Source organism: Pectinophora gossypiella, chromosome 7 (genome assembly GCF_024362695.1).
Source record: "Pectinophora gossypiella chromosome 7, ilPecGoss1.1, whole genome shotgun sequence".
In the NCBI taxonomy this organism is placed as follows: Eukaryota; Metazoa; Arthropoda; class Insecta; order Lepidoptera; family Gelechiidae; genus Pectinophora; species Pectinophora gossypiella.
In genome coordinates this window covers 16370025-16384250 of record NC_065410.1, presented here as the reverse complement: position 1 = coordinate 16384250, position 14226 = coordinate 16370025, and the positions used below count along the sequence as shown (strand labels likewise).

The window sequence follows — 14226 nt, the reverse complement described above, 5'->3', positions numbered from 1 at the left end:
ACTACTTCACAATCCTCATTGCTATTCAATATCTATTAGACGAAACCTATCGACATTAAAAAAACACGGTCTTTCTGAAGTGGCCAGTTGTACCATTGCATTAAGGAGTCGATTAAAAAAAATACACATGCAATTAAGAGCGAGCAATGAAGCGAATGGTAATGCAGAAATGTCCTCAGTCGGCGAGTTTAAGATGTGGTTATTACGCTTAAGCCAGTCTGTTGGGTTCCGTACTTTTGAACAGTTAGATGGTTAGGTACTGTAAAGACAGGCACTAAACTTTACAAACTTCGAGGGGCTTTAACACGTTTATTTTATTATTATTATTGGGATCAAAAATGATTATCAAGTGTTAAGCGGCGAAGGAAAACATCGTGAGGAAATCCACTTTCCCGAAATGCATTTTCGGAGGTATGTGACCTAACCTGTATTGGGCTGGTTTTCCCTTCGCGGGTTGGAAGGTCAGACAGGCAGTCGCTTCTGTAAAAAACTGGACCTGTCAAATCTTCAGGTAAGGTAAGCGGACCCTGTGAAAAACGGGATAATGCTAAGGGGATGATGACATTCAATATGAAAAGAATAAGATTAAATGGTTAGAGATTAAATTGCCTTAAGGGGCCTCTACGTGTTGGCTTCGGCCCCGCGCACGTCTTCCAAAAGTCCGGAACTCCATAGGCCCGAGATATGGAAACGACATACAAATAAATAGGAATAAAATTAATTTATTGCCGGTAACAGTTTATATTTTTCTATAAGAACTAGGTAATTTTAAATATTACAAATAAAGGCAAAAGGAAATGGCTTAGCTTGTGCTGTGATGGAGCCATGATATGGCACCATCCAGCGCTGGGTTTCAGTCATTTCCTCTTCCTGGAATTAATTGTCAAAAAGGGGGAAGCTGGATAGAAACAACTTGGCTCAACTCCTTGTCAACTAACTTATCTTTCAGAATTGCAAATAACGCGCCAGTCAGGAAGACGATGTGACTCAAACAGCTCACATTATCACAGTACGGTCACGAGCATTAAGTATACACTTTGGTACCATGTCACATTAACTTTTTTGACAAATTGAACTGTAAGTCTCACTAAATGTCAAATATGTTAGTGCGCCAGAGTCCTAAAGTGGGTACATTACATTGCTCATGACTGTACCTACTACGTAAAGGAATGAGGTTGTTGGTAGAGAAGAATAATACTATATTATTTAACGAGGGAATAATGTGACTGATTGCGAACAAGGGTGTAGGCTGATTTAATACATCCAAGTCGGGAAGCGTATTACTACCTATAAAGCATTAGGTATCACTCGGGAGAAAATAACCTAACCTACACGGAAAATAGCTTACATTTTTGTATATTAGGTAAATATTTTCACATTGGAAAATCGCCCGCGATTGTCATTTATTAAGTACATTTATTGTTCTATTCTCTTTTTTTTATTTTACATATACAGCCATGCCACGCCAGCAATAGTTAACATTTAGCGAAATTGGATATAAAAACTTTTTGCGTTTTAGCATTTTTATTTTTAAATAGTTTCTATTGATATCGACAAAAATAAAATTAAAAAGAAAATACCGGCAGTTTGGTTTTTATAATTTTTTCTTACCGCATTTAACAGGGGAATATTTTTTTCTTCTCGCTTAATTATACAACAGTAATGTCGTACTTACACATTTCGAGTAGGTGTAGTGTAGTAAAAAAAATATATTTTTTTTATGTTGTATTAATTTTTTCTAATTATGTAAGTACGTATGTGTTTTATTTCTATAGTATGTATTACTTAATAGCAACGTTTTTAGTCATAATAATTATTTTCTATGTCACTTTTGGTACCTAATTTCGGTAGAAATAAGACCATCGTCTCTGAATACTTTTAGCGTATAAAAAAAACAGTAAATGTAATGAAAATGATTATTATTGATACGCTTACTTGCGTCTTAATATAACATGGTCCTTAGCTGCAGCCCTGCAACCTACGGAACTCAAAAATTCAAATCCAACTTAGGTCTACCGCAGATCTCTTCGCAAAATAACATCTTTCGCAGTAATTAGTGCATTAAAACGCGAAGCTGCCTCATTCACTGTCCATTGGTTTATTCTAATAAAACCTTCACTTTATTACCTTTAACACAACCACTATAAGAGTATTATGAACCGAGCAATGTACGCTACTTTTTTCTTCGAATATCTTCACCAACAAGATTTAAATCGCGAGATAACTTAAACTTAAAATATGTTTTGTGTTTTACATGTAAAAACGCTTATCATGTTTGTTGTGTTGAAAGAAGAAAATAAAAAGATTTGAAATACGTTTGCTGTGTCTTTGGAATGCAAAGTCGGTCACAATTTGAATAGTAATTTGAATTTGGAATGCATAACTTACGAGTGTAAAGAAACAAAAGTTTAACGTCTATTGTTTTTAAAACGAATACATTTTCGTTACATAAATTAAGCTACCAATTTTAGTTATAAGTTTAATTAAGTACGCTCTTTTGAAAAGTTTCTTGACCTGATACTTACCTTAGTTAGCTTAATGTACGTAATAGGCTGGTTTCCTACTAATCAAATCAGTTACTTTTTACTAAATGACAAAACACGAATGTAACTTAAAAACGTCAAAACACGCAATTAAGAAAATTATTATTTATTTATTTAAGTTTAGCCAACATGACACACATAACACATTCTTGTCAAAAATTTTACTTAAGTACTTATTACGAAATTATAACTAGGTATTATACTTGTAGGGTAACACGGCGCACTTATTGTCTTCAAAACATTCACGATTTGATTCTATTCTTCTTTATTTAAAATTAAATAATCGAATTCTTAATTTCAAATCTTCAAATTTCTATACCTGTCCTTTCTACCTGCTTATGTCAGACAATGCCACTTTGTTAAGCTCATTTTGTACATGTTTGCACATCAACGAAGGTGGCGGATGTGGCTTAGGAGATAATTTTTGTTATCTATAACTTTAAAAATATTAAAATGAATATATTTGAATATGGATGTAAGCGCCGGGAAATAGGCAGATGGCTATGAGGTTGGAAAGTTTAATTTAATTCATTTCTGTTAAAGTAGGTAGGTACCACAAATAGAGAATTGTAAGCAATTTAAAAATGAGACATGTTTTTTTTACATTATGAATTATACATGGCTGGTGAGGCGTGGGTGTATACATATACTATAAACCTCTGCCTACCCCATCGGGGATAGAAGCGTGACGCTATGTTATATTGTGACTAACACCTTACTGCACACACAGTACATTACAAACAAAAGATAAATAAAAGAGTAGGCGGCCTTATTGATAAGTAGTAATCTCTTCCAGGCAACCCTGGGTAACTAGTTATCTATTCGAAAATATTGTAATAGTTACGCACTCTCAAAGGTTATTGCATTGTTGTGCGCTTTCTATCAGATGTAGCGTTCAAACAGATACTCTTGCTCGCTCTAATACACCAATGCGTATTGATTAAATTAACTTCCTGTGTGCTCCACTGCAGGGCACACGCCTACCCACGTACAACCTCCACCACGCCACTCTATTGCGTATTCCTACTACGTAACAACTGGATAACGGCCTCCGCGGTCCAGTGGTTGAGCGGCTCACGATCCGGAGGCCCCGGGTTCGAACCCTTATGGGGACATATCACAAAAATCACTTTGTGATCCCTAGGTTGCTTAGGAAATTACAGGCTGATCACCTGATTGTCCAAAAGTAAGATGATCCGTGCTTCGGAAGGCCATTAAGCCATTGTTCCCGGTTACTACTTACTGATGTAAGTATGTAGTCGTTACATGAGCCATATCTTTGCATTTTCCATGACTTTGGTGGCTCAGTAATAACCCGAACACCAGGGTTGATGTGGTTGGTATTCCACCTCACAACCCACACGATAAGAGCAAGATTATGCAACACACTAATATTTAACAAAGTAAAAGTGTTAGGTAATGACAGCTACATTGCAAGTATTGACAAATACAATTATTTTTTTCAACACACTTGCTAGAAAGAAAGAAAGAAAGAAAGAAACATTTATTATTTAGGACACCACAGACACGGATTACATATATATATACATTATAATGACATCACATTAGAAGTTAACGCACACACGAAATATTTTCTATATAGAAACATGGAAAACGAACACAGAAACTTATACCTAAATTAAAATGTGACGTCATGTCGGCTTACCCATGTGTAGTGGATGGTGTCCCGTATAAAAGGTCCTCACTCAGCTTATGCCGCGGCGTGAGCCGCGACGCTGGTATTCTGTGAGGCCTGAGTACATGCTAATGTATTGCATGCGTGCTGTTTAATTACATTAGTGCTAATTCCTATACAAACCATCTAATTTTATTTTGTTATACCCGTCATTTTCTTATCCGCTGAAAAAGAAAGGGACGCGTAATCCACAAGCATACAATTTATGGAACACACGTCAACTTTAGGCTAAAATCTAAGTCAAGCGTCTAAAAATTTACAGACAGAATTAAATAGACAGCATACGTCAAACGAGATGCATACCATCGAGATACTTATTGGATTCGCCCGGGTTATTCATTCATTTATTTATTTTAAAATTAACAGTTGTCAATCAGCCGTCCCCTTCCTTTTCGGCGGATAAGAAAATGGCGGGTATAACTTAAAATAAAATTAGGAGGTGTCTGCGGGAATCGGGGCCATTGCAAGATAAAAATAATTAGTAAAATAAAACTACTTAGATATCTACTTTCGAATTACATAATGGACTAATTTACACAAGTAATAAGCTAGTGATTGCTATGGTAGTGTAACCTACCAATAAAGTAGGTACAGTCATGAGCAATGTACCCACTTTAGGACTCTGTCGTACTAACATATTTGTCATTTTTTTTATTTAAGGAAAACATACAGCTTTTATAACACATTATAAATATAACACATATATGTAGTACAATAGCCAATCAAGTTTTCACCAAAGAATAATACCTAATATTGGGTATTCAAAGAAAAACAACTCATATAATCAGAGGAAAAAAAGAAACCCGAAAATTTATGACAAGCGTTTAGTGCTCTAACGTACTGATGTTATAATTTCTTCTTAAATTACTTATCTATTTTTTTATATCGTTTTTTCTATCTATTAAGTTTTTTTTCTTCTTTTCGTAGAGGAAGCAAATTTCTGAAAGTTAAGGTGGAAAATCGTTAAATTTAGTGAGACTTACAGTTAAATTTGTCAAAAAAGTTCATGTGACATGGTACTAAAGTGTAAACATATTAATGCTCGTGATTGTACCACTATTTAACAAGGCTACCGTTGAGTGATGTGCCCGGCAGTAAAAAGACACAAGACTTATGTAATAAGAGCTTTATTGCCTAACCTTTAGGCAAACTTTAGGCAGATAAGACCAGAGTACAAGAAATTCATAATTCATTATTCATAATCATTTGTTTGCAATAAATTCAAATTCAAATTCAAAAATATCTTTATTCAGTAGGTAACATAGTTACACTTTGAATCGTCAATTTTACATAACGAACGTCTCATCCGCCTAAAACTATTAAAAATGGTATTACAGTTTGCAGATGGTCAGCATTTAACATTTAGTTTACATTTTTAGTTATTCAAATTATAACATGCAAATAGTTAAACAAAATAAAATTGATAATTTAAATGTCAATCACGTACCTTTCTAACATTAATTATGAAATAATAAAATGATTTACAATGTTATTATCCAAATTACACATCATGAAAAAAAAAAAAAAAAAGAAAAACAACGAAACGAAACATCCAACGATTCATTCGATCGTTATAATAATCAACAGTTTAAAAAGAAAAGCAGCCAGTGTCCTTACTATTAAAGAGTTTTTACAACGGGAACATTTCCACTTCGGGAATGTTCTACGGAACGGCACATCACAGCTACCTTTAGAGCCTGTCCAGATGAGGCGTTTGACGCGCGTTGTCATGCTACAGAGTACTTAGCATCGTATGGATACAGATGCACATCTCCAAGCATACAGGAATCTGTGAAGTAATCAAATTACTCTGTGGTATGAAAACGCGAGTAAATCCCGCCTTCTGAACAAGGTCTTACACTACACTAATATTATAAACGCGTAAGCGAGTTTGATTGATAGACTTTCACGACAAACTGAGCTTAGGAGGAACAGATTCGAATGTTTGTATGGAATCATTCGAATTCTTTATTCGATTTTTAATTTTGAACTATCGCGCAGAACTACACTGCTACTTAATGATATCAGCTGATGTAAACAAAGTGAGGCAAATTTAAAGCTCATGTGAAGCTTTCTTTATGTAAAAATGCTTACCTATTATAAGATTAATAACTACCTAAATGATAAAAATGTTTGGGTAATGAATGTGTTCCTCTAGTTATTAAATAACTTGTAATATATCCCCTCATTGATTTAAAAGATGCGTTCCTGTTGCAGTTTCTTGTCATTTCTTCTCCTCAGCCATAACACCTTGCGAAATGACGTAAATTATAAAATGTTACATTGACCTTCAACAAGTTTATCCATGATAATTACGTTGAATTAATGATTTTGATTTCTGATTTCTGACATGATGGTTCTCTTTCAATCGTGTGGGTTGTGAGGTGAATTACCAACCTCATCAAACCTGGTGGCAGGGTTATTATTGAGCCGCTAGAGGCCCCTGACTTCGCTCATGTAACGTGTAATATATATATAAATATATATAATATTCGGATATATATATATATATATTATAATATATAACATGAAATATAATTATGAAAAAGGTCGTTTCCAAAATTGAGACTACCGATCGAACTCTAGACCGCTCATTTCGTAGTCAAAAGTGTCAAACCATTGAACCACATGCGTAATTTTCAATAAACACCTAAATATGTTATATAGCGTTAAGTAATATTAAGTATGTAATTTAATAGCCGGCGTTCGATGACCGAAAGATTTAGATCTATGCAATTAAGATCTTTAAGATAAGACCGTTTAGTGAAAGTACTCTATATTAGACGTTCACAATGTTTCCTATGAACGTAATAAATTTTATTATACATTATTATTATGAATCATCCCGCAAAGTTTTCGTTCTTCTTCTATCGTGTGGGTTAGTGAGGTGAATTACCAACCTCATCAACCCTGGTGTCAGGGTTATTATTGAGCCGCCAAAGGCCCCTGACACGGCTCTTGTAACGACTACTTACTTACTGATGTAAGTAGCAACCGGGACCAACAGCTTAACGTGCCTTCCGAAGCACGGATCATCTTACTTTTTGGACAATCAGGTGATCAGCACAGGTGTAATGTTAGAACATTTAGTTAGTTTAGTTTGGTTAGAACCAAACTAGGGATCACAAAGTGATTTTTGTGATAATATGTCCTTACCGGGATTTGAACCCGGGACCTCCGGATCGTGAGCCCAACGTTCAACCGCTGGACTACGGAGGCCGTTTTCGTTATGATGTCATTAACACCCTGTATATATCGCACTAGAGCCGTCAATTCTCAGCTGAACCGGTTTTTTAGATTAGCTTCTTGCGTTTCTAACGGATTTTTAGATAAGCCCCTTTAATTTGCGCTTAAATAGTATAATGGCCCGGATTCCTGCAGACGCATCCTAATTTTATTTTAAGTTATACCTGTCATTTTCGTATCCGCCGAAAAGGAAAAGGACGGAGGACAATTTTTAATTTTAATAAATAACCCGAACGAATAAAATAGGCATCTCACTCATATGCAACCCGTCTGCTCAACTTAATTCTGCAGGGTCATTGGCCAATATAAAATTTTGGAAGGAATTTTTTAATTTCTGCCTAAAATTTACGTGTGTTCCATTTTATGCCTGTCGATTATCCGTCCCTTTCTTTTTTAGAGGATAAGGAAATGACAGGTATCGGCACCATTATCATAATTTTAGTCACAGACCTCTATACCTACATAGGCGGATCCAGAGGGGGTGTTTGTGCCTCATGATCATGACCCCCTCCTGGGCATTCTCTACTAGTGTTGCCGATCGATAGCGCCATATCGATAGTTTTCGATCGAACTATCGATAGTTTACCAAAAAAACGATAGTATCGATAATTAATCGATAGTATCGATACTATTGATAAGCAACGATAGCATCGATACTATCGATAGTATCGATAGTTAAAAGATGAAAAACTATCGATAGTATCGATACTATCGATGGTATCGATAGTTAAAAACAAAAAACTATCAATACTATCGATACTATCGATAGTATCGCTCTTAGATATTGAGCAAGCTATCGATACTATCGATAGTTTTGTACGATCGATAGTGACCTTAATTTCGATAGTATTGTAAAAAAAATCCTATCCACTAACTTAACAGTGTCTCTTTAAAGTTTAGAGAATTGCCTACTTCAAAACCAAACGTCCACTGCAAAAACACCCACGTAACATAAAATATATTAAATACGAGCTTTAAATGGTGTGAATTGTTCCACACAATGCTACATTCAATACTATCGAAATTAAGGGCCCTATCGATCGTATAAAACTATCGATAGTATCGATACTATCGATAGCTTGCGCAATATCGAAGAGCGATACTATCGATAGTATCGATAGTATTGATAGTTTTTCGTTTTTCAACTATCGATACTATCGATAGTATCGATACTATCGATAGTTTTTCTTCTTTTAACTATCGATACTATCGATAGTATCGATACTATCGTTGCTTATCAATAGTATCGCCAAAAAAGAGCTATCGATACTATCGATAGGCCTATCGATTGGGTAGATGATTTTGGCTGTTTACTATCGATAGTAAAACTATCGATTTTTCGGCAACACTATTCTCTACGGAGATAGGTTGTCTGCGACCTGGTGACCCCCCTTGCCATAATATCTAGATCCGCTCCTGCTTCTAAATTGCCATGTTTATTGCCCATCCGATGTATAAACCGCTTTTTTATTGTCTTTACGGTAAATCTATTATTATGAGGTAGATTAGGAAATGTAGTGAGAAATTCCGCTTTATATTTTAGTAAAACTTTGACTTCGGAAGCTTTTCGAAAGCCAAAATATTTAAATTACACTAAATACATTGTTTACAACATCACCATTACAGACTAATCACCTGGGGGGTTAAAATGGCCACATTGAAGCAATTCATCTAAGAAAGCAATATTGCTATTTGATATTTGTTTGCATTGCGCACTTACTTTTATATGTGCAAATGTCAAATTTCAAAATTGCTTTCTTAGAAGAATTGCTTCGATGTGCCCATTTTAACCCCCTTGATTGTCCGAAAGTAAGGTGATCCGTGCTTCCGAAGGCACGTTAAGCCGTTGGTCCCGGTTACTGCTTACTGACGTGAGTAATCGTTACATGAATCATGTCAGGGGTCTTTGGCGGCTCAATAATAACCCTGACATCAGGGTTGATGAGCTTGGTAGTTCACCTCACAACCCACACAATAGAAGAAGATTGTCGCCAACCACGTAAGCGCCTATTTGAAAAATCATATGAGTATGTGTAAAAACACAAAGAAGGTTAACAAAACCGCGCGCGAAATTGACGTTTTGTTAAAGGAAATATAAAAATAAATAAAATTTAAAATAAGAAAATAATGATTATTCACTATTAAGAAGGTATATAAGTACGAACTTATACTATGTTTGCATAACGTTGGAAATCACATCAAACACACACGTTTTTCTCTCGTTAAAACTGATTGAAGTCGGCTTATTTTTTACAACGATTAAAAGCTACTTTACCCGAACCATTACCGCTATAAGCGCAACAAAGTATGTGAAAATCACATTCGACAACCTCTTAACGATATCTCTAAAACCATTTACAACTTTTTCAATGTCCCCTAAACAGTTTTATCTAGATAACATTCCAGTACATAAAGTATTGCCTGTACGCAGGTTGACTAACATTTTCCACCTAATGTAGCACCTAGGACATTTTCTATGTATTATTAACGACTAGATTGATTGACTAGATAGTCCAGTGTATGTGTACGTATAAGGCCCTTTACACATGGCGACTTTTTGCATCGATACTGTCGCGATTCACTCGTGATACAGCATCGATGCAAACGCAAAACTCACTTCTAATAGTAGCGATACAACCGCAATGCAGCAGCGATACACCGTCGCGACTGTATCGCGAACGCTCCTTCCTTCCCAATCCCAATTAATTACATACATACATAAACTCACGCCTATTTCCCACCGGGGTAAGCAGAGACTATAGAATTCCATTTGCTTCGATCCTGACACACTTCTCTTGCTTCCTCCACATTCATTAATCGCTTCATACATGCACGCCGGTTCAGAGTAGATCGTATTAAACCTTTTCTAAGGACATCTCCAATTTGGTCATCGTAAGTCCTTCTCGGTCTTCCTCTGCCAGCCCTACCATCAACTTTTGCTTTATATACCGCTTTTGCAATTCTATTATCCTTCATCCGCTCTACGTGTCCAAACCAACCTAACATTCCCTTCCCAATCTTAGTCACTATATCGTCTTTTACACCACATCTCTGTCTTATCACACTGTTTCTCACTCTATCACTCAACTTCACACCGCAGATGCAATCCCAATTAATTAATTTAATATAAAATGTTACTATGCTAACACCGCGTCTTATTCTAGCTTATTTAGCGCTTATCGCTATCGGCCATCTAGAGTCGATTATTTTTTTTTAAATATAATCGTCTCAGATGACGCCCTGAGCCAAGGTTCGCACAACTGAGCACCCTCAGGGTTGTTTCAAAATTTAAACCGACTGAAAGCAGGCATTAGTGAATTTATGCGACTAAACTACGATAAATTACGTCAAAACAAGAAACACCGCGTCTGTATTGATGTAAACGCGACATAGTATCGACGCTGCATCGTAGGTGCGCTTCTGTCGAACACGCGGTTGCGTCGCTGTAAAAAGTAGCAGTGTGTAAAAGCCCTATGCAGTATAAAAAGTGGAGCCGATATATAAATATTGAAAGACGTAGGATTGGATATACAGGGGGTTCGACTTAATTACTTACTTGTGTAAATGTTGAAGCCTTCTGTTGATTTATTAACGCTAGATGATGATGTTCGCAGAATTTAATAACACATAACTTAAGCTTAAGGTTATATATCCCATCATAAGTTGAACTAAGTACCCACACTTCACCGATCTTTCTGTTAGACCTACGTGATGGGTCTATGAGGGTAAAAGCTTGGATGAAACGTGCCGGAGTATTTTAACTACATAAGTAACATAAACTGCCTATATACGTCCCACTGCTGGGCACAGGCCTCCCCTCAATCAACCGGAGGGGGTATGGAGCATACTCCACCACGCTGCACCAATGCGGGTTGGTGGAGGTGTTTTTACGGCTAATAGCCGGGACCAACGGCTTAACGTGCCCTCTGAAGCACGGAATCATCTTACTTACGGACAATCAGGTGATTCAAGCCCGAAAATGTAAGTCCTTACCAAACAAAGGACAGTCTCACAAAGTGATTTCGACAATGTCCCCATCGGGAATCGAACCCGGACCTCCAGATACTAGACGACTGAGGCTGTCGCTACATAAGTACTACATAAGTACTTAGGTATATTTCTTTGCTGAACTAAGGTTACAGTGCACGGTACAAATTATTAGTTAGCTAAGAAATTCCGAGCAACAACAGATTATTTACTAAAAGGAATCTTAACAAAAGACCTTCTGGCATTGTCCTCCGGGCGTTTTGCCAGATTGCAGTGTTTAACTATCTATTGTGCTGGCGTGAAGTAAATAACTTATACATATACGTCCTGCTAGCCTAGTACCAGTACATACGTATAGTACGTCTTATATAATTATAGTGTGTTCTGTACGTCTGTCTCTCATTCACTCTTTATTTTATTTTCATTAAGTATTATATTATCCTTAATCTAAATACATGGTTGAATGATGCCGTTAAACCACAGACTTGCTTGAATAGTATAGCTTGGTAAAGTATGTGATGGACGGGAAGTAGTTTCTGCCTAATAGCATGTTTATATTTTATACACTTTATGTAATGATTATATTCGTGATTGCTAACAATATCTTACATTGTTGCAGGAGTGACAATGTGTGAGCGGTGACCTCTGGCCGCGCGATGTTGCGCGCGATCCTCGCGGTGTGCGCGGCGTGCGTCGCGTGCGCAGCGTCCGAGCACGTGCGCGAGTTCACGGTGCGCGAGAACGCCCGCGCCGGGACCCTCGTCGGGCACCTCGGCGACGAGCTCCCCGACGCCGCCCCGCCATACACCATCGTCCCAGTACCCGGCAGCGCCGTCAACGATGACCTTAAAATAGACCCTCACACTGGAGAAATAAGAACTAAGTTACCCCTCGATAGAGAAAACAGAGACCACTACGCCCTTGTCGCCATCCCCGCCTCAGGAGACAACATAAGAGTTGTAGTTAAAGTCTCAGATGAGAATGACAACGCTCCCACATTCCCTACACCGGTTATGAATGTAGAATTCTCCGAAAATACTCCTAGAGATGTAAAGAGAAAGCTCAATCCTGCAAAAGACCAGGATTTAGGTGTGTTCAACACGCAGAGGTACAATATTGTATCAGGAAATACGGATAACGCGTTCAGATTGTCATCCCACAGAGAGCGTGATGGAGTTTTGTATTTAGATCTTCAAATCAATGGATTCCTTGATAGAGAGACTACAGATCATTATGAGTTAGTTATAGAAGCGTTAGATGGCGGTACTCCGCCTTTAAGAGGTACAATGACTGTAAATATTACTATATTAGATGTAAATGATAATCCACCGGTGTTTGCCGAAAGTATATATTTAGCGATGATTCCCGAAAATGCGACAGTGGGAACGCCTGTCTTAAAAGTGTCTGCAACAGATTCAGATTCTGGTGAAAACGGGCTGATCGAATACTCGATAAATAGACGACAGAGCGACAAAGAGAACATGTTCAAAATTGACCCTGAAACAGGGGATATAACTGTGAACAAGGCTCTGGATTTCGAAACGAAAGACTTGCACGAGTTGGTTGTAGTGGCTAGGGACAAAGGAGCTCAGCCCTTGGAGACTACAGCGTTTGTTTCTATTAGAGTCACAGACGTGAATGACAACCAACCGACGATAGACGTTATTTTCCTAAGCGATGATGCTACGCCAAAGATATCCGAATCGGCACAGCTAGACGAATTCGTGGCCAGGATATCGGTCCACGACCCTGACTCCAAAACGGAATACTCTAACGTCAACGTCACTCTAAGCGGTGGAGATGGACATTTCGATTTGCGAACTCATGATAACATTACGTATTTAGTAGTCGTAGCTTTGCCGTTGGATAGGGAATCTCAGTCCAGTTATACTTTGAACGTAGTAGCTACGGATAAAGGTTCTCCTCCACTGCACGCGTCTAGGATCATCAGATTGAGAGTGACTGATGTGAATGATAACGCGCCGGTGTTTGTGGAGTCGGAGTATAAAGCGAGCGTGCCTGAGGCTGCAGCGCCTGGTACTCCTGTGGTGCAAGTGTCGGCAGCTGATGCTGATGAGGGGGAGAATGCGGAGATTAGATACTCGTTGTTGCCGACTCCACAGTCGGATTGGTTCGCGATAGACGAGAGGTCTGGGCTGGTGACGACGAAAGCGCGGGTTGATTGTGAGACGAACCCGATGCCGCGGCTGACGGTGGTGGCGCGCGACCGGGGAAACCCGCCGCTGTCCTCGACGGTCAGTCTGGTGGTGACCGTGCTGGATGTTAACGACAACGAGCCGATCTTCGACCAGTCCTTCTACAACGTCACCGTGGCGGAGAATGAGGCGGTCGGCAGCTGTATTTTAAAGGTGAGTTTTTAATCGTTTTCAAATTTATTATGTATTCAATTCAATTCTTTTCAAAACACTTTCTTGCACATAAACACAACATAGCGGATAATTACAAAATGAAATAGGCGGCCTTATTGCCAAGCAGCAATTTATTTATATAAAGTTTTAGTTTGAACTTAAAGATTAGTCATGTTGAGTAATCTAAGTTTGATTTTATGTAACGGTCATATTACAATAGTGAACATTTATTGATTAGTCTAAAGTACTAACAAAATTTTATACTTAATAAGTTCTTAAAGCAAATGAGGATTAAAATGTCTCGACATCTGAAAACGTGAAGGTTCATGTATACATAAATCTTATCTTAACCATCCAGTAACATCTCACTGTTGGGCAAAGCGTT

At 37.7% G+C, this 14226-nt stretch overlaps 2 protein-coding genes across 2 annotated transcripts in view; both read left to right on the top strand.

Moving 5' to 3' along the window:
• Positions 1-14226, top strand: part of LOC126368358 (protein dachsous) — a 409369-nt gene that overhangs the window by 5162 nt on the left and 389981 nt on the right. Inside the window, exon 2 of the mRNA XM_050012276.1 lies at positions 12092-13841. Within this exon, the coding sequence (XP_049868233.1) occupies positions 12129-13841 (1713 nt within the window). The 5' untranslated portion in view covers positions 12092-12128. The remainder of the gene's footprint in view (positions 1-12091; positions 13842-14226) is intronic.
• LOC126368486 (gem-associated protein 8-like) overlaps positions 1-14226 on the top strand; it is a 200685-nt gene that overhangs the window by 18857 nt on the left and 167602 nt on the right. The gene's annotated exons all lie outside the window — the stretch shown is intronic.